The following is a 25,419-nucleotide window of genomic DNA, read 5'->3' as shown; positions in this document are numbered from 1 at the left end:
TCAAAGCAAAATATGCCTAACAAAGGAATAATACTCCAGTGGAGCCACCAGCTCAAAAACATATGGGTTGATGTTTGCTGGGCATACTTAAGTTAACAATCAGCAAAATATTTGAATGCAGGTTGGTAGTATAAAACAGCATTTTGCAGTTTAGTAAGGAATACACTGCACTTTTGGAACTGGTTACAGCACTTCGGTTTATGGATTGCTGTGAAAACACTCAATAGCTCTCCGTCAATCTAATGAACGTTGGCAGAAACTGCTTCATAACATAACAAAGCAGTTCAGCCTGGTCAACTGAAATTCTGCTGAAATACTGCAGCAATGAAATGCCATCCATTCTGGCAACTGTACAATAGTGGGTATAAGGGTGAAAACTCAAGATTTATTATCTTTCTCCACGTGCTGCTGGTTCTCCTTTTGTAGGTCTCTGCAAAAAGAAACCTGGTGAATCTCGGTGGCCCAGCAACCAAGTTAAAGGAGCAAAGTGCCTTTCAGGATCTCCTTTAACCTGCTGAGAACATGAAGCATTTCTGGTCACAAAGTTAAGAAAAGATTATCATCAATCTGACAATTGGTTGTGATATCGTGGTGATGGTATGGAATATTCTGGGAAACTCCAGCTTCAAAATTGAAGGTTCTGAGCTTTGAGTGACACTTCAGATACAGATGCTGTTAATTGACATGATGATATTTCTTTAAAGGCTTGGTTAATGCTTCACTCACACAAAGAGTGCAAAGCAAGTATTTTCAACTGTCTGTCTTTATGAAAGAACAGCTCAGTTGTTTATGTTACATTAGGGTAATATTAACCGCTAATTTCCCATCAGAATTTTACAGCATCAATATATGAACATCTTTGCATATAACTGGCATTGAATTCTCTTCAGTGTTTGTTAGTCTGGCGACATTGGAAGACATTTAACTTAAATTAAAGAATGGCAAATCTGTTGCTTGGCAGAAGAGGTCTTTTTTTCTGGAGAAAAAATTGAAAGCTAATAGTTGGCAAAATAACCAATTATCTGAAAAATTATGAGTCCTAGATACCGAGGAACTGTCAACAAGCTGAAGATCCCCCAAATACTTAAGGATGTCAATAATTCATCAAAACAAACAACTTGTGTTCTTAACATTTGGTAAATTAAAACAGTAAGGATAAGACTTTGCTGTTTCTATTCTTGAGCTACCCAATACTTAGAACAATTGGTTATCACTTCTCTATTCCTTTGTCTGGGATTTTACTGAAAAGAATTTGAATGAAAAAGAGAGAGAAACAGTGAGTAATATTCCAGCTTTCAAACATCAGCGTTATTGAACTTGGACTGCTGGATGGAACGTCACTCACCAGAATATCCGGCTCCAGCAGGGTGTCCAGGAACTTGAAGTGCACTTGACGTCAGTGGAGGAGGAGGTGGTAGAGCTGTGTGTGGGGCAAACATGGTGGGGTGATGCGAGTGGTTTGCAGGCTGCAGACTAGGCGTGAAGGTATGTGAAGTATTGTGGGCCCCCAGCGGCAAGGAAAAACTTGGAGTAGAAGGATGATGGGAGATGTGCGCTGGAGGGGCTTGAGGCTTGACTGGAGTGCTACTTCTGCTGCTGCTGAGAAAAGAAAGGGATAGAAACAAATAACATCCATAAACAAGAATCAGAGTCAATTTCCACTCAAAATTGGCATGGGCAACATTGGTACTCTGAAAAGATCTATAAGGCATTGGAAATAATCTTTCAAGAATCACTAGATTCTGGCATGGTTCAGGAGGACTAGAAAATTGCAAATGTCGCTCCACTCTTCAAGAAGGGAGCGAGGCAGAAGAAAGGAAATTATAGGCTAGTTAGCCTGACCTCAGTGGTTGGGAAGGTGTTGGAGTTGATTGTTAAGGATGAAGTTTTGGGGTACTTGGAAGAACATGAAATAAGCCAAAGTGACCAGGACTTTCTCAAGGGAAAATCCTGCTTGACAAACCAATTGGAATTCCTTGAAGAAATAACAAGCAGGATAGACAAAAGAGAATCAGTGGATGTTGTTTACTTGGGTTTTCAGAAGACTTTTGACAAGGCGCTGCACATGAGGCTGCTTGGTAAAATAAGTGTCCATGGAATTACAGGAAAGATACCAGCATGAATAGAGGATTGGTTGATGGGCAGGAGGCAGAGAAAGAGAATAAAGGGAACCTTTTCTCATTGGCTGCTTGTGACTAGTAGTGTTCCACAAGGGCTGGTTTTGGGACTAATTCTTTTTAGGTTATATGTCAGTGATTTGGACGATGGAATTGATGGCTTTGTGGCCAAGTTTGAGGATGATACGAAGACAACTGGAGAGGCACACGGTGTTGAGAAAGCGGGGAGTCTGCTGAAGGACCTAGACAGATTAGGAGGATGGGCAAAGAAGTGGTAGATGGAACACAGTGCCAGGAAGCCTTTGTCCATGCACTTTGATAGAAGGACTAAAGGCTTCTAAATGGGGATAAGATTTAAAAATCTGAGGAACAAGGGGAATAAAGGTTAACTTGAGTCAGTGGGGAGGAAGGCAAATGCAATGTTAGCATTCATTTCAAGAGGACCAGAATATAAAAACAAAAATGTAATACTGTGGCTTTATAAGGTACTGGTGAGGTGTCACTTGGAGTACTGTGAGCAGTTTTGGGCCCCTTACCTAAAAATGAATGCATTGACATTGGAGAAGGTTCAAAGGTGGTTCACAAGAATGACTGCAATAACAAAAGGCTTATCATATGAGGAGTGTTTGATAGCTCTGGGCCTGTACTCGGTAGAATTTAGAAGAATGAGTGGAGGGGGATCTCACTGAAACTTATTGAGTGTTGAAAGGCCTTGATAGAATGGATGTGGAGAGGATGTTTCCTATGGTGGGTGAATCTAGGAACAGAAAGCACAGCCTCAGAATAGTGAGATGTCCATTTCAAACAGGTAAGGAGGAATTTCTTTAGCCAGAAGGTGGGGAATCTGTGGAATCTGTTGCCATTGGCAGCTATGGAGGCCAGGTCATTGGGTGTATTTAAGGCAGAGGTTGATGGATCGTTAAGTCAGGGTGTGAAAGGAGGAGACAGGAGAATGGTGCGGCAAGGGAAGGGATCAGCTATGATCAAATGGAAGACCACACTCGATGGGTTGCATGGCCTAATTCTGCTCCTATGTCTTATGGTCTTATTTATGATTTATTGATCCTGCACCACTTTAATTCCTGTCATGGGTGAGTACCCTTTCCCACCAACACAAGTTTATGCATTGTTAAACAATTCCTGAAATCAGAAGTAAATTCATTAGTGCAACATTGCATTTCAGGGGGAGTCGCTATGTGGATATAGCCTAAAGAGAACGGTACCAAATGGAGATTCAAGAGGAAAGCAAGGTCAAATTCACACTGTCTTCTTCAGCCAGATTTCCCAACTCCTGATTTCTGTCGCAGAGACTTTCCAAAAGGTATGTGGATGTTTGGATCAGGTTTGGTGATGAAGCTTCTCAGTACTAGCTAACAGCAGCTGGCCTCGTATGGAGGCTGCTCTCTTGAAATTACACTTCAGGAATTTGAGGGGTCTAAAACTGGCGAGTCAAGGTGATCAAGTATTGCCCATCAAGTTTAGTTTCAACAAGCAGAGAAGTCAAATTACGAAATTACGACTGATACTTAAGGTGGCAAAATGGTGTACGTAGAGCAAATAGTTTCTTTTGATGCCCTTTGCCGCATTGTATTCATTCTAACCAGAAAGGGCTTGCAAACTGGGGCACTTCAAATTCTCATCCAAGTATTTTTTTAAATTCAATGAAATATTCTGCTGGAGCTACTTCTTATATTCCAAGGACTAACAACCTTTGGGTGGAAAGAGTTCTTCTTACTTTCTTTCTATTGCACCCACTACTTAATTTATATCCGCTGTGTACCCCAATTGTTACTATCCAAGAGATAATAGGCCATTATCTTGCCATGCACTTTAATAAAATCTCCCTTAAAGCCAACTTTAAATGCCAGCTTCACCTCATTACTATCATTCTCAGCCCCTTTTCTCGCATCTGTATCAAGTATAAATATATCTTCCCTGCATTGTGGTAGTCAGAACTATGTTGTGTCCTACCGTTGACTACACCAGCGTATACATCCTTAACTGTCTTTCCCAACTTGCTGCATTTGAGATCATGGAAAAGAGGACAAAACAAAAACATATACAAAATGGTAAAAACATTTCCAAGTTCTTACCTTATGCTGTTCAGGCTTAGACTGCTGCTGTAGACAGAGAGAGATTGTGGGAGGCTACGCGATGTTGGCCGAGATGGAAGCTGAGTTTGCGGGACTGGCTGAGCAGGAGATGGTGCCTGAGGGTGAGGCTGATGCTGGGGTGTTTGGGGCTGCTGCTGGGGAGTTTGAGGCTGAACTTGATTGGCTGGCTGAGATACGGACTGGGGCTGCGGCTGGGGCTGGGGCTGAGTTTGAGGAACTGGAACAGATTGGGCTGGAAGGAGAGGCTGGGAGGGAAGGAGGGGCTGGGAGGGAAGGAGGGGCTGGGAAGGAAGAATGGGCTGAGAAGGAAGGAGAGGCTGGGAAGGAGGCACAGGCTGGGACGGAGGGAGGGGTTGTGACTGAGTTGTGGCTTGAGCCTGGGATGGTGGTGGAGCCTTTGGCTGTGAATGAGGTGGAATTTGTGTAAGCTGGTTCTGCACAGGAAGTGGAGAGCACAGCTTTATTTGGGATTGGGACTGGGACTGGGACTGGGCCTGGGACTGGGGCTGGGACGGAAATTGGGTTTGGGTTTGAGATAGGGACTGGGACGGGGGTTGAGGTGGGTTCTGAGCCTGGGGAGCAGGCTCCTTTGCCACAGCAAGCACAAGCAGCTGGTCTTTGGAACCTTCCTGGCTTTTCTCCTGACTTCGTTCTAACCCTGATATCTTGGGGACATTTGGTCCTCTTGCTTCTCGGGTGTCATTTGTTGTTAGTGCACTGACACTGAAGTCAGTAACTGCAGAGAGAACAGAAAGAGAAAAAAAATAGAGATGATCTTTTCAATTAAGTCTTTACAGTAGAAATCTGATGAATCAATGTGTATACGTACTGGTACAACCCATTTTGGTTGCAACTCGCTCTTACAGTATTTCAGAACTATACTGCAACATTTTTAAAATCAGTAAATAGAATGATCGGTTAAATCTATGAAAGTAGTCCTTTTGTTCTCAAGGAAAGCATAACAAAGATATATTCTCTCTCCTCTGCACCACTCTCACTGGTCACAGTGTTCCCAGGGTTCAAAACAACAATCAATCTCCAATCCACTGAGCTGAAGTAGCTGAAGCCAAAAAGGAGGGCTTGGCCTTGAACAAAATGCCACCAACACAATGAACCTGGATGGTGACAAGCACATCAGAAAAGCCCCTCTTACCTTAGTCAAGTTAACCACACACGTCTGGAGCAACCAGTTAGCCACCTATTCAAGCCTGTGCTTTTCACTCCTGACAGGCGTGAAAGTTGGGTCACATGCTCAATGCAAGTAAAGAGGATGTACAGCTTCCACCTTCACGATCACAGATAAAAGCTTATTACTTGTGAGAATCTCCCTATCATTGGCCAAGCACTCAAGGCCAATGACCAAAAGTCCATCCTAACAAAATTACATATTCGCTGCCTTTTTCTGGTTGAAATGTGTCAAACAGACACCACAAAGCTGCCTACAAAGTTAGGTTGCATGGTTGCAGATATCACTAGCCAATCCTTGTCATGGCACTAGCCAGTGAAAATTGAAAGCATATAGTCCCAAAATAAAGAACAGCATTCAGTATATCCTTTAGCATTATTTATATATGTTTATTGGGATACAGTGCAGATTAGGCACTTTTGGTCCTTCGAGACACACCACTCAGCAATCCCCCAATTTAATCTTAGTATGATCATGAGACAATTTACAATGACCAATTGACCTATCAAACAGAATAGCTTTGGACTCATGGGAGGAAACCAGAGCACCTAAAGGAAACACTCGTGGTCACGGGGAGAACGTACAAACTCCTCACAGGCAGCAACGTGAAATGTATCTGCACTGCTGGCACTGCAAAGCCTCGTGCTAATCGGTACCATGCTGCCCCAGTTAATACCAGAGGATGGCAATAAATTTTACAAGTTTATTTTACATTATTCCAGACTATTGGACTGACCAATCTGGCAACCAAATTATACATTAGGATTGGTTAAATCATCATTATAAATGTTTCATCTATGCTAAGTTTAAGACAGTATTGGTATGAATATTCATGACTTTAGGAGGAATATTGTTCAAAACTAAGTGGCACTTTACCTATGGTTCAATGGCTCTCAAGCAGACAGCAGTTAAACCATACAAAAATTGATCTCCAAGTCTTAATTTATAATCTGTAGGATCAGACCCACAAGAAGATTAATGCCTTAATGAGGGGGAAAGAATTTTTTAAAAATAGAGCATGGTTAAAATATCAACAGAAAATGGAAAAGTCAAAAAGAAATAAAGTTATGTCTATCAGCAGACTTGTGAAACTTAGTGACATATGTGACAACTTCCTGAAAACTGTCATTACAAAATATGAGTGAGGGAAAAGCTTTAGGGTGCCTTACACATGCCAACCTTCACACAAGAAAAGCATTCATAGAAGATCCCCCACTGCTGGCAGGTGAGACGGGCAGGTGCTGGGCAGCCGCGCGTTACCCATGCGGTGGTGGACCACTAAGGGAATCTCATGAACTGGTCTAAGCTCTACATTCCCATTGAAGGAATATCTTAACAGCTCACATTGTTATCTTTCAGAACAATCCCAGTCAGTAAGATTGCCTTCAGCATTTACCCTTAGAATTACATTTTTTTCTTCTTACACTTCAATGTTTCCTGCTTTGCAAAAGTTGACTAAGTTCCAAGAAATGGTCACACGTGGGTTGTATTCTGAGATTTGCACTGCAGATCATTTTGCTAACCTTAGGATTAATTCTCCAATTACTGATTCAATAAAGTAGGCTGCAGATTGAGAGATTTGTTTCTATTCACGGAATTTCCTGCATGAATTCCTTGTTCAACACCATGGACTAGGAACTTTAAGTTGGAAAACTTAGGGAAAATTCTTGAAACTTTCCTGACTGGAGAGTCTGTTCTTCCAGAGATTAAAGAATAAGAATTCATGTGTCACAAATGGGCAATGTCAACATGAGTAATGTAGATTTGCAAATGGCAGTCACTGCTAGTATTCTGACTACATACACTCAGTGGCCACTTTATTATGTACCCCCTGTTCCTAATAAACTGGCCACTGAATGAATGTTCATGGTTTTCACCTGCTGAAGCCCATCCATTTCAAGATCTAATGTGTTGTCCATTCAGAGATGTTTTTTCTGCACACCATCGTTGAAACGCATGGTTATTTGAGTTACTGTCACCTTCCTGTCAGCTTGAACCACTCTCCTCTGACTTCTCTCATTAACAAGGCATGTTTGGCCAAAGAACTGCCACTCACTGGATGATTTCTGTTTAATGCACGACTCTCTGAGAATTTAAGAGTCTGTGTGCATGAAAATCCCAGGAGATCAGCAGTTTCTGAGATACTCAAACTACCCTGTCTGGCATCAACAATCATTCCAAGGTCAAAATCACTTAGATCACATTTCATCCCCATTCTGATGTCCAAGCATAAGGGACAATCCCTTCCTATGGCATAGGAACATGGGAAGAACTGAACCTTTTGACCATGTTTACATGCTTTCATGTACTGAGTTGCTTCCACTTGATTGGCTGATCAGATATTTACATTAACATGGTGTACTGGTGTACCTAATAAAGTGGCCACCAAGTGTATATCAAGACCTTACTTCAAGTACGTTTTCTGTATTGATGAAACAGAACTACATGAACAATTGGTAGTGACAGACCTGTTAAATACAACACTAAAGCTATCCTATTTGCAATTTGTGCTACCCCTAAGCTAGAGTGACAAACTTTTAAAACCAGTTATTCTAAAATTATGAAGTAATGCATCGTATGTTCAACTTAATTAGGCCTCAAGGGTTTGAAAATGACATGTAATGCGTATTTAGTATCCCAAAAGGGTTCATTTGAATAAATATAATGCACATTTAATATCCCCAAAGAATCAATTTGTCAGCTTTCTGACTCTGAAAGCAAAATATGCAAATTAGCCTTATGTTAAGAAGGCCTTTACTTTCATTCTCAATAAAGTGCCCCTTTGGTTGGTTAATGGCACATTACGCAGCGGAGCAAATCAAAGTTTGCAGCTGTCTAAACAGCTTGGGCTACAGGGAAAACAACAATGTGAATTAATAAGTGGCAGAGTTGCTGCAGTGCACGATATCACATTTAATTCCATCAGACAAATGACGCTTTTCTCCACTAGGAGGCTGTGTCTATTCATTGGGATGCTGTCCAAGCATAAGGGACAATCTCTTTCTATGGCAGAGGAATGTGGGATTAGAGTGCGTAGATGTATATTTATCTAATAATTAAGACTTCTGAGGAGCTAACAGGTCTCTGTGCTTGCTATAACTTGAAACTGGAGAGGAGGAAAGGGGGTCACCAAGAAGAAGTCAAGAAATTGGGCAACACACACAAAATGCTGGTGGAACACAGCCGACCAGGCAGCATCTATAGGGAGAAGCCCTTCGTCCCGAAACGTCGACAGCGCTTCTCCCTATAGATACTGCCTGGCCTGCTGTGTTCCACCAGCATTTTGTGTGTGTTGCTTGAATTTCCAGCATCTGCAGATTTCCTCGTGTTTGCCTAAGAAATTGGGCAATCTTGCTTAAGGGGACCTTATTGTGTTTCTTTGTCCTTTAAGAAGCATTGAATAGGATTTTCATGTTATTAGGTGGCAGATGTACCAAGCCATGGTCTCATTTGCCCAGCTGCATTCTGGGAAGTATGATAAAAGAAATTCCTCCTTGGCAGCCACTCTTGACCCATGGAGAGGGTCAACTTCGCTCTGTTATTGGTGGTCCTGAGTAAAGTGGCCAGGGTCAGCATGAGGACATAGATCAAGGCATCCGTGCACCAAAAATAACAATGTTCGTGACTGCTGACAAAGAGATTTATAATCCAAAGAAATGCCTAGTGATGGCAGGGCAGGATTTATAAAACATGAAAGCAATGTCCCAGGAGACAGTCTCTAAGTCACACATGATCTACTTTCTACTTGATGTATTCCGTGTTGAACTTTGATCCAACTTTGGCTAATTGTGCACTTGACAGGCTTACAGCCTGCAGGAATGGGTAAGTGGCACCGCCAGCACAAGGATGGATTGTGAAAGGGAATAGCCCCATTGTATGGGACTAGAACGTGACACAGGAACCGGCATGTCCACCCATAATGTTGTGCCAAACCAGCCATGAAGTTAAAAAAACCCTAAATACAAATCCCTCCTACCTATATAATGTCCATACCCCTCCATCTTCCTCACATACATGTGCCAATCTAAATGCCCCTTAAAAGCCTCCACTGTATTTGCCTCGATCACCATAGCAGGCAGTGAATTCCAGGCATCCATCACTCTCACATTCCTTTGAACCTTCTTAGTGCAACGGGTAGAACTTGTTAAGAGTATCCAGACAGACGCTTCAAAACATGTGCATAGATGAAATGCAAAAATTATCATTGAGAGCTCCACTTTCCAGGCTGTTCTTGCAAATCCCTCCACATATGAAAAACTGCAGTGTAGAAATGATAAGGGAAAGAGTCGAAAACTCTGCACCTTAAAACTGTAATGAATTACATTGGCACCCCTCTTTAGTGCCACCCCACAGGGTACTAATTCATCATACTGAGCTTGGCATTGGTGTCAGGTACACATGCCTTTTAACTTAAAAAATATATATATTTCCTCATATTGTCTGCTGTTGTACCAGGAACCTGATGCAAACCAATGCCCACGAGGTTGATTCCCAGGATGGCAGGACTGTCATATGTTGAAAGATTGGAGTGACTGGGCTTGTGTACACTGGAATTTAGAAGGATGAGAGGGGATCTGATTGAAACATATAAGATTATTAAGGGATTGGACACGCTAGAAGCAGGAAACATGTTCCCAATGATGGGGGAGTCCAGAACCAGAGGCCACAGTTTAAGAATAAGGGGTAGGCCATTTACAATGGAGTTCAGGAAAAACTTTTTCACCCAGAGAGTTGTGGATCTATGGAATGCTCTGCCTCAGAAGGCAGTGTAGGCCAATTCTCTGGATGCTTTCAAGAAAGAGTTAGATAGAGCTCTTAAAGATAGCGGAGTCAAAGGATATGGGGAGAAGGCAGGAACGGGGTACTGATTGTGGATGATCAGCCATGATCACATTGAATGGCGGTGCTGGCTTGAAGGGCCAAAGGGCCTACTCCTGCACCTATTGTCTATTGTCTCTGTTGATATGCCACAGCAAAGGGTTGGTGATCTCATAGCTGCAAGGTTTGATGTGCAGAGAGCTAACAGGGCAATGTGCAGAGGCTGCCTGCATTGGCTGATGTTAGGCAGACCAGGAAATCTCAACAGACCTGAACCATACAGCTCACAACAGTGGGTAAAGCCGAGGCCCGAGCGAGGCTCCTAACAGCAGCACTGCCGGTGATATATATGAAGTGAAAAATGGCAAATGTCAGAAATATGACCCAGTAAACAGCAACTTGGCAGAGCAAGAAGCAAAGTTGGTGTTTCAGATCAGTGGCTTTTCATTAAAACGGGAAAGGTGAGAAAGGAATAACTTTTAAGGTTACAGGAAGTGGCTGAAATAAGGTGAGGCAATGTCTGTGACAGAGTGCAGATTTATCAAGGTAATAATATATTTCAAAAATTGGCAACAGAGAAATGAGCAAACAAAGTGAAATATAGAAGTCAAGCCACATCTCTGGAGATGGTTCAACTGAAAGACTAGAAGGTGTTCAGCTGAAAGCTTAAGTGCTCCTTGGGTTACACTGAGCATTTCTAGAGCAGTGTAGGATGGCATGGAAAATTTACTTATTTATGAAATGTATTTATACAGCACGGAATAGGCCTTTCTGGCCCTTTGATCTGCATTGCCCCGCAATCCCCACATTTAACACTAGCCTAATCATGGGGCAATATACGATAACCAATTAACCTAAAAGGGGTATGTCTTTGGACTGTGGGAGGAAACCAGAGCACCCCGAGGAAGCCCACGTGGTCATGGGGAGACCATACAAGCTACTCACGGAATTGAATCTAGGTTGCTTGAAATCACTACCACACTGTGCAGATAGACCAGAGTGGGAATGGAATGGACAATTAAAATATCAGATAAGTTGAAGCTCAGGTCAACCTTGTTGACTGAACTGAGGCACTCTGCAAAGCAGTCAATTGGTTTCTCCAATGTTGAAGAGGCTATATCGTGCACAGTGAATACTGATTGGGAAGAAAGTGCAAGTGAACAGCTGTTTCCCCAGAAAGAACTGTTTAGTTCCCTGAATGATGAGAAAGGAGTAGATGGGCAGATGTTGCATCACCCTCAGTAGCATGGAAGGTGCTGAGAGAAACTGAGTGACCGGTAGAAGTGGAAGAGTGAACAAGGGACTCACAGAGCGAACAATAAAATGGTCTTTCATATTTGTGTTAATCATGGCTATTGAAAGAGCAGAGGATGCTTCCACTTTATTAAGCATAAGGATTTAAAACACTTGGAGGCAGAAGGGAAGGCATGAAACTGGCAAATAAGATTAGTGAGTGGGGAAAACCTCCCACATGGTATTCCTCAAGTCAGCATTCAGTGAAGCTGAGAAGCTAACTGGATTCATGGTGCCAGCTCCTATTAATATGCAATATTTTTACCATCAAACCACAGTATTTATGAGTCAGTCTGTCAATATAAACATGGTTTACATGCTTTCCGTCACAGGCTCTTCAAACTAAAAGTACAGATACCTCACATTCTTCAATCCACAAAGGTTCAAGCAGAGCCTTAGCCAACATAAACCAATGTAGTTAACTCCAAAAATAAACATTAGCCTGTGCAGTCAACAGACAGTCACTGGACTCACTTTCTATAACCAATGTGTACAAATACTCGTGGTGACTGGCTGACAATATGTGATCAAGCATACAACTTCACTACTGTTTTGAGAGAACATTTTGAGGAACGGTGAAAGATTTATCTTAGCTGAAGAGAAACTAGATTGCTCTGTATCCAAAGTGACATAGTATAATGGTGCATAGGGTTCATATCTAACCCATGAAGTTAGGGCTTGAAGTCACCTAGCATTAATGCCAGAAGATTTTGTTTAGATATTCCCAATCAAGTTTACTAAGTCTCTGAGACTTCAGTAAAAACTAATTGACAAGCCCACAAACTGACAAGCAAATTCACTGGAGAGGTCATAGGGCAAACTTATATTTACACAATGTTTTCCTGACTTCAGGATGTTTCAAAGCCCCTTTCTTTAAAACAGTGCTGTAATATAAGAGATTGAGTGTGCAATGTAACCATAGAAACCACTCATAAACCTCGCGTTCTATTTTCAGTGATATGCTTTGAGTGGCAAATACAGGCAAGAGACCAGGGAGAACACTCCCACTTGTGATATTTAAGTGCAACTGAGACAGCAGCTGGGATCTCAGTTTAACATCACACCCAAAACAAAGACATCTTCAATAGTGTAGCAACCTCCCTGTACTGCCCTTGAGCATGTACAGTCTTTGGAGTGTGAGCAACACTCATGACCAATATTCCCTTTAATTATTTTTAAAGCTGCATGGACCAACCATTGCCCTGAGCAGGAATTATTATTATTTTTTTTTTACGCAGACTGAAAACTGGGTGGCATATTACGCAAAAGAAAATTCCAGCTAGGCAGCAACAAAGGCCGTGTGTGTGGGATCATTTCCAGTACGGCGTGACCATGCAGCTTCGAAAGGACAGTACCCATGACGTACAAATTCAATGCCTTGAGTGCTAACATCTCACTAACCAGGAGATCGATTGTATCTAGTACACCTATGAGTGCAGCAAAGGAAAACATTCTTTTTGACTCCAATTTTGAAGAAACTAGGAAATACGTTATAGAATCAATTGATGGAGCAGTGTTCTGCATGACACATGATATGCATGACCAAGAAATATTTAGTGCTGCCAAACAATGCTTAAAATCAAGCATATACCTGGGGGAAAACAGACATCAGTCACTTTCTTTGCTCATTAATCTTATTCCCCTTGCTGTATTCATCCAACAGAAATGCTCAGTAATACTTTAGAGGCCTCTGAAAATAGAAATATCTCAGCTGATAGATCAACTAAGGTATTTAGTGCTTACCTGTCCAAAGTATTCATCACAATTGGTTAGTATCAGCCCATATCCTAATTGAAGCTTCTTGTTCTTATTGCTGTTTGCTCGTTTTGTCCATTTTTTTTGTGTGGGAGAGTTCTGGGGTTGGACGTTCTTGTTCTTGTTCTGTTTGCATGATTTGTCTGTTTTTTTTCACATGGAGGTTTTGGGGTTTGATGTTGATGTGGCTGTTTGCATGATTTGATTGTACTTTTTACACAAGGGGCATCTGGGGTTTGATGTCCATGTTGGTGTTTGTGCAATTTTGTTTTTCCACATGGGGGGGGGGGGTTAATGTCGTTCTTTGAAAGGCTTCCATGGTTTTCTTTGTTTCATGGCCGTCCAGAGAAGATGAATCTCAGAGTTGTGCACTGCATATTTTAATAATAAATACACCTTGAATCTTGAACTAGTTATCATTTTATCCCTTTTAGAGTCAGAACAACTCAGATGAGATGCTTCATGAGAAACAAAGTTGAACCCCTCCTGGGCTGGAGAAGTGACATTTTAAACCTGGCCCACAGAAGGCGTGAACACCCTCATCTTCCAGGTCATGAGACAACTCTAGACCAGTTCATTAAAATGTGCGTGGGGATTTCAAAGATTAAAGATTAGATGAGCTTTATTTGTCACCCGTACATCAAAACTTACAGTGAAATGCACTGTTTGTGTCAAATTAAATCAGCGAGAAGCACTGACGTAGCATGCCCTCAATTTACTAACCTTAACCACATGTCTTTGGAGTGTGGGAGGAAACCAAAGGGCCCAGAGGCAACCCACATGGGGAGAACAAATAAAAGTCCTGATAAGCAGCGGTGGAAATTGGACCCCGATCAGTGATTGCCGGTGCTGTGATGGCATCGCGCTAACTGCCATGCTACCATGCTGACCCCACATGGAGTAACCTTCGCCTTCACAGGCATTTCCTTTTGTTGCTCAAGAAAACACCGGGAGGTGAGAGGTGCGGTGAATCACCACACAAAAGCATGGATACTCTCCAAGCAACGGTGGGTAAGAAAGCTTTGTGACAGCTGCAATTGACAAAGCAAAACTGGGTTAGACAGATATTGCAAAGCACAGAAAAGCTCCTTTGGCTTTTCCAGTTGGAACGCAAAGTGTAATATGCGTAGACTTGGACCAAAACATCTCTGGGGAGTTAAAACTCCAGGTAGAAAAATAAACTGGTCTGACTGCTACATTTTCAATATTAGATAAATAATGATTAAAATAAAATGTTTAGATTCCTGGCTCAGTTTTAGATCAAATACGAGGTTCCAACATTAAATCTTCAGTTGACCACACAGTCAAGGTGTTCCATTTCATAACAGGAAGCTAAAGAATGAAAAGTCTGTTCCACTGTGGTGTAAAATACCTCCCGTGTTTAAATACTGCCCTTCAGGATGTGGCTGTTAAACCAGACTTTGCATCAAGTAAGTACTTCAGTAGGACACTGGCAACGTCTCAACTCAGATTTCTACAAATATTGGTTCTGACCTTGCCTACAGCAGACAGACTTCTGGACCTTCACCTTTCTGTGCCAATATTCAGCTTTACTATAGTCAAACACAGCTTTGAAGGCCAACGCACATATGAGAAGACTTGTTCCAAACCGTTTCCTCTCAAGCCATCATGACCAATTGTAAATCAAGAGTGCCTTGTTTGTGCAGCAGTGAAGCATATTTGAATTGCATTTCCTAGTGCCATGTCTTCCTCCACAACCAAGTGCTGTGATCTCGTCATCAGACTGCTTTGACAAAGGACAGACCTCTGACAGACCTTTTGCCGGGTTAGCAAGTCAATAGGATGTAGGGCTTTGTAGATCACGTCATGAGGAAAGTAGTTTGACAGTCATGCTGCTTCTTATGAAGACTTACACACCACTCTAGTTACATCAGCTCCGGGGTGACTGATGAGGTCAATATGGGAACCAGAGACTCTTCTGCTTGATGGGATGGGGATGCCCAAGAGGTCAGGTAGGTGCTCAATTCGGGGGGTGATGCATGCCTTTTGCCCTTTCCTTAATGTTTCTATGTGCTCCTGATGGGTAGACTTAAGGTTCTCAATATCGTCCCAAAAGTCCCATCTCTACTTCAAGCTAACCTGAACCTGATATTGCTAAGAGTTGTTCCACTTCTTTGAAGAGGTTCTGCACACAGATTGAAGCTTTTCTCCTTGCAATTTGGGTGTTCCTTCTTGAGATGGAACATGGAATAAAGTAACAACTTTGGAACAGAAGAGACTGCAGATACCAGAACCTGGACAAGCTAATCACTGGAAGAACTCAGCCAACTTTCTTCTGCAGAACACTTTTTCTTTGGAGTTGTGTAAAATGATTGGTAGGTTGTTAACTTAACTTCTCTCTTTAGTGACCCTCCCTGGTCACTGAATGTTCCCAGTATTTCCTGTTTTTATTTCAGATTTATTGTAGTTCACAAAGCAGAATATTGTGGCTATGTAAACCATTCATTTGGCTTCAACAGGAACTTTTGTTTAATTCTGGATGCCATTCACGAAAAGAATATGAAGGATTTGGAGAGGGATCAGAGGAAAGTGACTTGATTGAGATTAAAATTACAAACTGGAGAAGTGAGGCTGCTGTTAGAAGGTGGTGCGGAAATATGATAAAAGTGTTTATAACCATGCGAGGTTTAGACAGAATAATGAACTGTTTCTAAGAGCTGAAAAGTTGACAATAAAATGGCATGAATTTAAGATGACTGGGGATTGAATCAGATGCAATGGGAGCATAATGTTTTGCTAATGGAAGGAACTATTCAGCTTTGGAATAACAGGATGATAAAAATGAATTTATTGGTAACTTTCCAAAAGGAATTGGGAAAACAAAAATCTTGAAATAGAAATAAAGATTCAGGAATACGGGGAAAAGCATTGAGTCAAACAAGATGGGATGGTTTTCTAAAGGCCTAGTATATACAGAATGGGCTGAGTGCCTGTTTTTCATTTGTATACTCTCTCTAGAATTATAAACCAAAGGTTGGGCCATTTCTTCCCTCCCATATTGTAGCATATTTAGTCCTTAAAGTCATTTGAGAATTCCATTTGATATAACACCATATTAACAAGAAAAAGAAGATATGATTCGGTTGTCTGGATTTTATTGCACCATATAGATTCTAATAGAAATGTTAAACAAGGACAATTTTGAGGTGGCAAACTGGTAACAAAGGCCACCGGCTATCTAAAAAGTACCTTGTACAAAGTAAAGGTGCATTTTGACTAGGCCCTTGATGGTTCAATAATAGTAGTTGCCTCTTTGAATCATTGTCACTGCAGAACATTCCTCATCAGTCCAAGAGCAAGTAATCTGTTATCATGGAAGGACAAGGATAACCACCAACTTACCTAATAAAACGCCAGAGAACCTGTCCTCCTTGTACGCTGCAAGTTCTACCTTATCCAGTCACTGGTATAATCAGTGTTATTCACCACACACATCAGCCAACTCCCAACCGTAGCACCAAATAACTCATATCAAGGCATATAAGGGGACAAGTGTCAGCAATCTTCTTCTGAACAAAAAGGTAGTCCCAAGTGTTTATCTTCAGGATATAAGGATTTAAGCTTCCAAAAGGACAGTACTAAATCAATGAACTGTACAGCTAACCCCAGGCATAAGAAAATTCATTAAGGGGATCCCTAGAGTCTTGGAACTGTGGTTGCTGCAAGAATTCTATTTTTTTCTGGCTACTAATATTCAGGGTGCTGCCAGCTACCATCAAAATGAAATAGAGATGTGATATATATTGGAAACAGTGTGGGATTCTAAGTTACAACTAAACTGTGATAAATCACGGAGCGACGATTTCTCCAGCAGTGATTAATCATGACTCCACCTCTAGTAGTTAGTGAAAAGTGCTTCAGTCAAGGTTCCAGGAAAAACATTTGATCGTAGCCAATGCATCCTGAAAGGCAAGTACCAAATAAATCAGCTTTGGAATAGGTGGGTAAACTGGTTTCCTGAATATTCACCACTGACCTGGGCTTCAAAGCAGCCACGTCAGTGAACAGAACAGGGTCAAGAAATGTATGAACAATCAATGCAATGAGGATTTAATTAGTGTTCACATTTTCACCATTGTCGATCTTGGTCCATGTTGGCTTCTTTTAAAATATTACTAAATTACTAAAAGATGCATGGTTCCGTATCTGTGGCCCACCCTTTCAAGTTGTACTCCTCATTCCAATCCCAATCTCTCTTGAGATTTCTCTTAGCACTGCCATCTATCTCTAAGGCACTCCTGCATTCCTAGCATTGATTTTCCCCATGTTACAGTAAGTATTACTGGGAGAGTGGGACTTGTCCATCTTTAGAGATGAAGTATAGAAGGAAGAAGTTTCTAATGTTATCGTTAATCAGTCTTGAGTTCTATGAGTGGAGGTGAGGGCAATGTTTGGATAGAGGCTGAGTATTCCTTCTCCATTTCCAGACTGAAAGACAAGCTGTGGTTCCCTGTTTTATTACTCATTTTTTTGTTATGTCTTCTGTAATTTCACCCTTCAACCTGTCTATCACCTTTCTGCTTATACTGTTCCTATCATTTAAATATCTTTGCAATTACTAGAGTGAGAAAGTCACTCCCAGTGTATCACTTTGCTATTACATGGTTTCCACTTTTACGTGGAATGCTGCACAAATTTGTACACTTTTGTCCTCTGTCCTTTAATCCTGGACAATTTACTTTCTAGTTCTACATCCCAAGAAAGGGCTGCATTGAAAAAAGTTAACTAGTTATTTTATAAAGCGCTATTGGAAATTCCCAGACTATTCCTACTTGCAGTTCATGTTCTTGCTTTAGTTTGAGGATTGAGCAGTACAGGAATGTATCTAAATATCAGATTTTCCAGAGGGCAATTGTTTCCTTACTTTTAGAATTCGTCATTGACAGTGAGATAAATACACTTCAAGGGACTTTTTCCTGCATTCTGGTGGTATATGGCTCAGAACTAGGGCAGCCTTGCATCCATTACATTCAGTATATTTAGCATCTATGTCTTTTCCTTAATCCCAGAACTCCTTGACAAGCATGTGACACTTATCACATTGTCGGTAAACCAGCAAAATGGAGAGGTGAACAAAGTAGCCATTTTGGATCCTAAGCCAAACTCTGAGACGCTCTCTATTGAAAGTTGGGTAAATTGAAGCAACAGGAGTCTTTTAACAGAATTCAAACACAGTCATTCAATGAGATTTTGACCTACCTTCTTGTACTCTATTACAGATCCATTAATACTTTTGATTAATAAATATCTTTCTAATTTATGAGGATCTATGAATTTCAGAGATAAGATTAACAAACGAAGTTGAAGCACCTGCAATTTAAGAAATCAAATCAAACATCGACAATCCGTTACACTTTCGTAACCTCATTCCTAGCCAGGACTAATATCACCCTCTCTTGGATTTACTAATGTGTGTGAATAATCTCTCTCAGCAATCCTCTCACTTCCCAGTAACATTTTGGTTTCAAATTAACACTCAAATTTCTAAAACTTAGAGATAACCATCTGTTTTGTCTTGGAACTTCAAAACATTAAACTAAGTTAATGAAGACAAGGGAGTCTGGGTCTGAGTCTTCGAGAATACATTAAGCAAGAAGGGATTGTATCGCATGGTAGCGTGATGATGTAAGCAATTCACGTATTTAGACATATACCCTATAATGAATTATTTAAACAAACAAGAATATGTAATCAACAGAAATATATATATGTGTGTGTATATATATGTGTACATATATGCGCATGTGTGTATATTACATATATATATATACACACACACACACACATATATATATACATACACACACACACACACACACACACACACACATATATGAATGAGAGAAATGCAGGAAAAACTCACAAATTTACAAACCTCAGTAATACTCTAAGAATGGCAACCAACTAACTCCATAGCTAGATTTCCCTTTATACTTTCTTTCCTTTCTGTACAAACATTGATATAAATTGGATTATGATGAGTGTAAATGTCAGCACTCTGTAGGATCTCAGTCAAGTGGCCCTTTTACTATGTAATACAAGACAACAATTCTTCCCAGATTGTACTGATGTATCTGATTGGCTGAGAAGTACTGTACTTGGGCTCACAATCTCAGCTGACCCTCAAATGGCCATCATTCCTATTTAGGTCAGCAATGCCCAAAAAGAATTGCCTATCCGTTCCACCCATTAATATTTATGGGACTTTGCTGTGCATAAGTGTCACAATTGACAACATCAGAACAGCACGAAGCAAGGTAATACTTGCATTAATAAAGTACCTTCACTGTCCCCAAGTGTGTTAAAACTGTGTTTCAGAAATACTCATTGAGAGATAAATATTAGTCAGGGCTCTGAAGATAACTCAGTTGCTTTTCTTCAAAGTAGTGGAACAGGATTTTTATTTCCAGCTCAGGGAGCAGGCATCTCATCAAGTTACCTCAGACAAATTAGCAGTATACACTACCTTGCAGTACATCTTCAGTACTGCATCGAAGCATTAGTCGAGGCTTTCTGGAATAGAGATTGAAATTATAACTTTGTGGTCCAGACCATGAGAATTCTCCTACTAAGCCTCAGGCAGACACTAAGTGTGATACTCAATGAACTACACCTTGCTCCTTGGATTTCAAAACTGAGCCTAGTCTTCAGGTAACCCCATGACCAAGCCCATTCATTATATAGAGTGAACTGAATAATGACGCGCGCTGGGAATACACATTGATTTTCACTCACCGAGCTTGAATTTGATCAATTCTTACACTTCTCATGCCACCAATTAGTGACATGCGTAATCAAACCAGACACTTTGCATGCAAACTCAGCAACTGAACATTTCCTGCTATCTTTTGTGTTCAATAAATGATATGATCCTGTTTTTCTGGTCCAGTATTAGTAGCAGCGCATTTACTGATTGCTACAAACCATGTCACAGGTAAAATTACACTGAGCAACACTGTAATCTGTTAACAAAGTTGTTAATAAATGGTCATGGGAAAATAACTCCATAGAGTTTGTAATATCACTGGCATCAAAGCTCGGTCTGACAGTAACTTGAATTAAAGAGATCAAATGACTCCAAAACACAGTTCACTTCAACCTGTGAATGGGTCTGTAATAGAATGTATTATTTCTATGCATTCTTCACAATGGAATTTATTGGCATAGTAAAAGCCATTGCCATCCAATGTAGATGAAGTAGTATAAGACATTTCAGAGACTGATATGGCATAAAATAGATATATATCAGCCTTTGTGACATTTTTTTTAGTATCAGCCGGCTATACTTCTTATATGCAAAGGGACCAGGGAAAGAAAGAAAAATAAGGCTGTGATTCCACAATGAACCACTGTCTTCATATGATTGATCAGTATTTCTAAACCTGGAGGTTCTCTCATCCATCATTAATTCATATTAAGCCACTTTTGGCTCAAATGAGTCCATATTCTTTTCAAGGAAAACCATCCGCATAATAAACTAGCAAGATAAATAGACTTTTGACTCTCTGGCCTAACCATGTACACCATAATCTGTCTCACTTCCACTGTCACTTCTGTGCAGCTATGCAGGCTTCCATTATTTATAAAGCTGATACTCTTTCCACATTATCTTCCCCTTTCTTTCTGAGACCTCACATATTTTTAGTCAGTATTCACAGAAAAATCAACATCAAATACCTCCCTTTTTTGTGCAATATAATCAAATTTAAGTCTTTGTCCCTGTTGTGCAAATGCACGTGAGGATGAGAATGTTCAGGCCCACAAGCAAATTTATAGCCGATGCATTAATGTGGAGCCACATTTTACTCCAGGTACTTTACATCTTCATGCTAAAATAATATAAATTTCAAAACAAAAGTGCGAATTATACCAGATTTTTATTGTTGTAAATGCTCTCTCCTCACAGTTGTTTATTGACAGAGTAACATTGGTTATATTTGTAGATAAACCCATTCTCAACCCCTCTGCTGTTGCCTTTGAAGATTTAATGGTCTCTGTCTGTCCCCTCTTCAGATCAGTATTTCTCAGGTAAATTGGGACGCCTTCATACCCCACCACCAAAATGGCTCTAAAGGGAGATACAGACTTTATCTTTTGCTGCCAGTAATTGATGATAGCACCTTGAATGCCTGAAGAATTGCCAATTCCCACCACCACCACTATTCTCCAAGACCAGTGAACTGTCATTGCTTTTGTTCAATCTGCACACCAAATCACAGTCGGTACATCTGTAGTAACAGAAAGACCGTGAGCATTACCAAAAGACTACACATACTGTACATCCATCACCAAACTTCCATCCTCTGTTCCAGACATTATTTCAGGCTCAAATCAGTCTGTTTGCCACCTGGGATCCTGCTTAAGTTTAAACTAAGCACCAACTCTTAACTTTGCCATCATAATGATAGCATACCACCACTTCAGTAATATTACACACTAAATCTCCCAATTCATCTGTAGCCCCTCCTCTTACAATGGACTTTCTAGATGGTCTCCCTCTCTTCTCCATCCTTGCCCTAATTTATATCCGAGGCCAAGTAACCAACATCTCTCTTCACAAGCCTTCAATGACTCTTCATCTCCCAATAAATTCCATAAAGACCTACTCTTCTGTGTCTTACTAAAGGGTCTGGACCCGAAACATCGACTGTACTCTTTTTCATAGAAGCTGCCTGGCCTGCTGAGTTCCACCAGCATTGTGTGTGTGTTACTCTTCAAATTTCCCTTTTCCAGTTGATCAAACTCCCAACTCATAATAATGTTCTCCCAGTTCTGGCCCCTTGTATATCTGCCTTCCTTTGACCAGGACTATCATCAGCAGTCCAGGAACAACATTCAGGAATTTCTTCCCTGAATTTACTCCTCCTGGCCACTCTCCTGAAGTGCTTCAACAAAATGCCACCTGTCTTTGGCTTCTCTTGTGAACTATCCACTTTTGCACAATTAATTCTCTATGAATCACTGTAGGTGTTTTTTTTTAATATTAACACTGCAAATGAAAGAGCTGTTACCAAGTTAATCCAGTAATTTTTGGAAAGGGAACAGTATTAGCTGGGGAAACAGTAGAGGTAAGTTTGATAATTTATTTATAAATAAAGTTTAATCAGGTCTACTAGGAGAAAACTTGGTGGCAGAGTTGGCTTTGTATTGATGCACAAAAGGACTGATACAGACCTAAAGGCCTTAAGGCCTTATGGGTCTTCCAAACATCGTAAGTTCTATGCAGTCTTTCAGTAAATTTAATGGTAAATAATATATGGAAAGCACACCTTTTATTTTTCCTATAAACCTGCTCATGGGCTGTTTGTCTCAGTCCCATCAGGAAGGAAGCTACACAGCAAACACTTCAAGACCACGAGACTCAAAAACAGTTACTTTCCCAAAGCAGTAAGGCTAATCAACACCACCACCTACTAACCCATCCCTCCACACCCCTCACTCTCACAATGTTATCATATCATGTCAGCCACCTTGTGCCCTGCGTCACGTTATGGACACCCAATCAATCTCTGCAAATGCGTTCAAACACGAGAAAATCTGCAGAAGCTGGAAATCAAGCATCATACACTATATTTATTGTGTTTTTTTATTATTGTGTTCTTTATTATACTGGCTTTTGTTTTGGGTGTTGCATAAGATCTGGAGTAACAACTATTTTGTTCTCCTGTATACTTGTATCCTGGAAATGACTAAACAACCTTGAATCTTGAAATGTGATTTAGTCTTTTCGTATCAGTCCCAAAGACAACTGGAAAAGGAGGCAAAATGGTCTTAAAGCAGCAAACATCAAATAAGTATTAGTCACAATCACACCATTAAGGGTCGTTTCCACCATCTATTTGCATTTTTGAATTTATTTTCTTAAAGCGAGTGCAGCAGAAGTTGAGAATGAATGCATGAATGGTACACAACAGATAAAATCATGTGCAAACTCACAGTTATATTTCTCTAGGGTCTCTTAAAACTATGACTGAAAAAGCTTTTTAAGGTGATATTATAAATCAGATGAAATAAAGTTTTATATTATCAGATCTGGACTGCTAAATCTGCACTTACAGGAAGCACTCCAAAGCAAATGTGGCATTCTGGCTGTCTCTGCATCTAACCTTGACTATCAAAGCCAGATTAAATTGCAATACTTGATTGAAAATTTTATTTTGATTAAAAAACAATATTATGACATCGACACATTTATCAAAGGGTTTTGACCTAGAACAAATACTAAAGCGCACATAAGAAAACAACATTCATTAATCACTTAGTACATGTGCATTAAATTTTGAAGGTCCTATTTATTGTAAAAGCTAAGAGATTCATATCAAGAGCTATAATGACATCCTAAGGAGTATTGCAAGTGCAGTGTGTGAACAATCTTTCCCAACTGCACATTCTCGTTAGCTCAGAAATGACCCTCAATTTAAAGTTCACGTTGTTTGGCAGTGAAATTATACTTCACATTGATGGGAAAATAACATGAAGTGCAATGGGTTATACCTTCTCAAATGAGTTACCAGGCTTTACTCACAGGGGGATTTAAAATTCATATCTCCACTGTTAAAATGAAAGGGACTGTGAACTGGAAAGTCCAAGCAAACAGAATTTATATTTTACAGAAATTACTACCAATTTCAATGAACTAACAGTGAGGAAAAAGTAGGTGCAGTTCTAATTGATCAATATATTTTAAGAAGCATTAAAAATACAGGCATCTTAGAACTCCTGATGTGGAAACATCTGGAATTCTGCAATGGATCAATTTATTACATGTGCCTTGCAAGGAAATGTTTTAATAGATGGAAAATCTAACCTAGTCAATCTTTCCAATATTTTGTAACTATAGGATTTATAAGGACCAAGGTGCTGATTATTGACTACAAAAGGAGGAAGCTAGGGGTTGTTGAGCTAGTCCTCATCAGGGATCAGAGGCAGAAGAGGGTCAGAAACTTCAAATTTCTTGAGTTATCATTTCATTGGATCTGTCCTGGGTCCTGCATGTAAGTGCCATTACAAAGAAAGCACTGCAGCATCTCTACTTTCTTAGATGTTGGCAGAGATTCGACATGTCATTTAAAAATTTGACAAACTTCAATAGATGTGTGATGGAAAATATATTAACCGGTTGCATCATGGTCTGATATGGAAACACCAATGCCCTTAAACAGAGAGAAAGTAGTGGATATAACCCAGTCCATCACGGGAAAAGCCCTCCCCACCACTGAGAACATCTACATGGAGCACCGTCACAGGAAAACAGCATCTAGGACCCCCACAACCCAGGCCATGGTCTCTTCCTGCTGCTACCATCAGGAACGATGTACAGGAACCTCAAGAACCACACCACCATGGTCAGGAACAATTACAATCCCTCAACCATCAGACTCTTGAACCAGAGAGGATAAATTCACTCACCCCATCACTGAACTGTTTCCACACCTATGGACCCACTTTCATGGACTTTTTCATCTCACGTTGTTTATTATTATTCTCGTTTAGTATTTGCAGTTTGTTGCCTTTTGCACATTGGTGTTTGTCCATTTTATTGGGTGCAGCCCTTCATTGATTCTGTGTCGCTACCCACAGCTCTAATCTGCTAATTAAATTTGCCAACGACACTACATTGATTGACCTTATCTCAAACAATAACGAGGGGGACTACAGGGAAGAAGTCATCTCTCTAACACAGTGGTGTCAAGAAGACAACCTCTCCCTCAATGTCGTGAAATGGTACCACAGCATAAGAGCCAAGACCAACAGGCTCCGGGACAGCTTCTTCCACCAGGCCATCAGACTGATGAACTCACGCTGATGTGAATGTATTCTATGTTACATTGACTGTTCTATTTATCATAAATTATTATGATTGCACATTTAGACAGAGACTTAACATAAAGATTTTCACTCCTCATGTATGTGTAGGATGTAAGAAATAAAGTCAATTCAATTCAATTGTGTCTATTTATATTTACTGTGAATGCATTCCAGAAAATTAATCTCAGGGTTGTATATGGTACCATTTATGTACTTTAATAAGAAATTTAGTTTGAACTTTGAACTTCTACTTTTCATTTAGAATTTCAGAAAAGACAATGAAATTTAGACTCAGTAACAGCAGGTA

General features: G+C 40.4%; 1 protein-coding gene across 8 annotated transcripts in view; it reads right to left on the bottom strand.

Moving 5' to 3' along the window:
• The window catches only part of auts2a (activator of transcription and developmental regulator AUTS2 a), a 1,126,933-nt gene that overhangs the window by 57,113 nt on the left and 1,044,401 nt on the right, over positions 1 to 25,419 (bottom strand). For 7 of the 8 annotated variants that reach the window (XM_073053558.1, XM_073053563.1, XM_073053562.1 and 4 more), the window contains 2 exons: positions 4,211 to 4,967; positions 1,346 to 1,599 (listed from right to left, as the gene is read on the bottom strand). In XM_073053558.1, the coding sequence (XP_072909659.1) occupies positions 1,346 to 1,599; positions 4,211 to 4,967 (1,011 nt within the window). The remainder of the gene's footprint in view (positions 1 to 1,345; positions 1,600 to 4,210; positions 4,968 to 25,419) is intronic. The other variant, XM_073053559.1, reaches the window with a different exon arrangement.

The sequence above is a fragment of the Hemitrygon akajei genome, chromosome 8, assembly GCF_048418815.1.
Source record: "Hemitrygon akajei chromosome 8, sHemAka1.3, whole genome shotgun sequence".
Taxonomy (NCBI): Eukaryota; Metazoa; Chordata; class Chondrichthyes; order Myliobatiformes; family Dasyatidae; genus Hemitrygon; species Hemitrygon akajei.
This window is presented reverse-complemented; position numbering and strand designations above follow the sequence as displayed.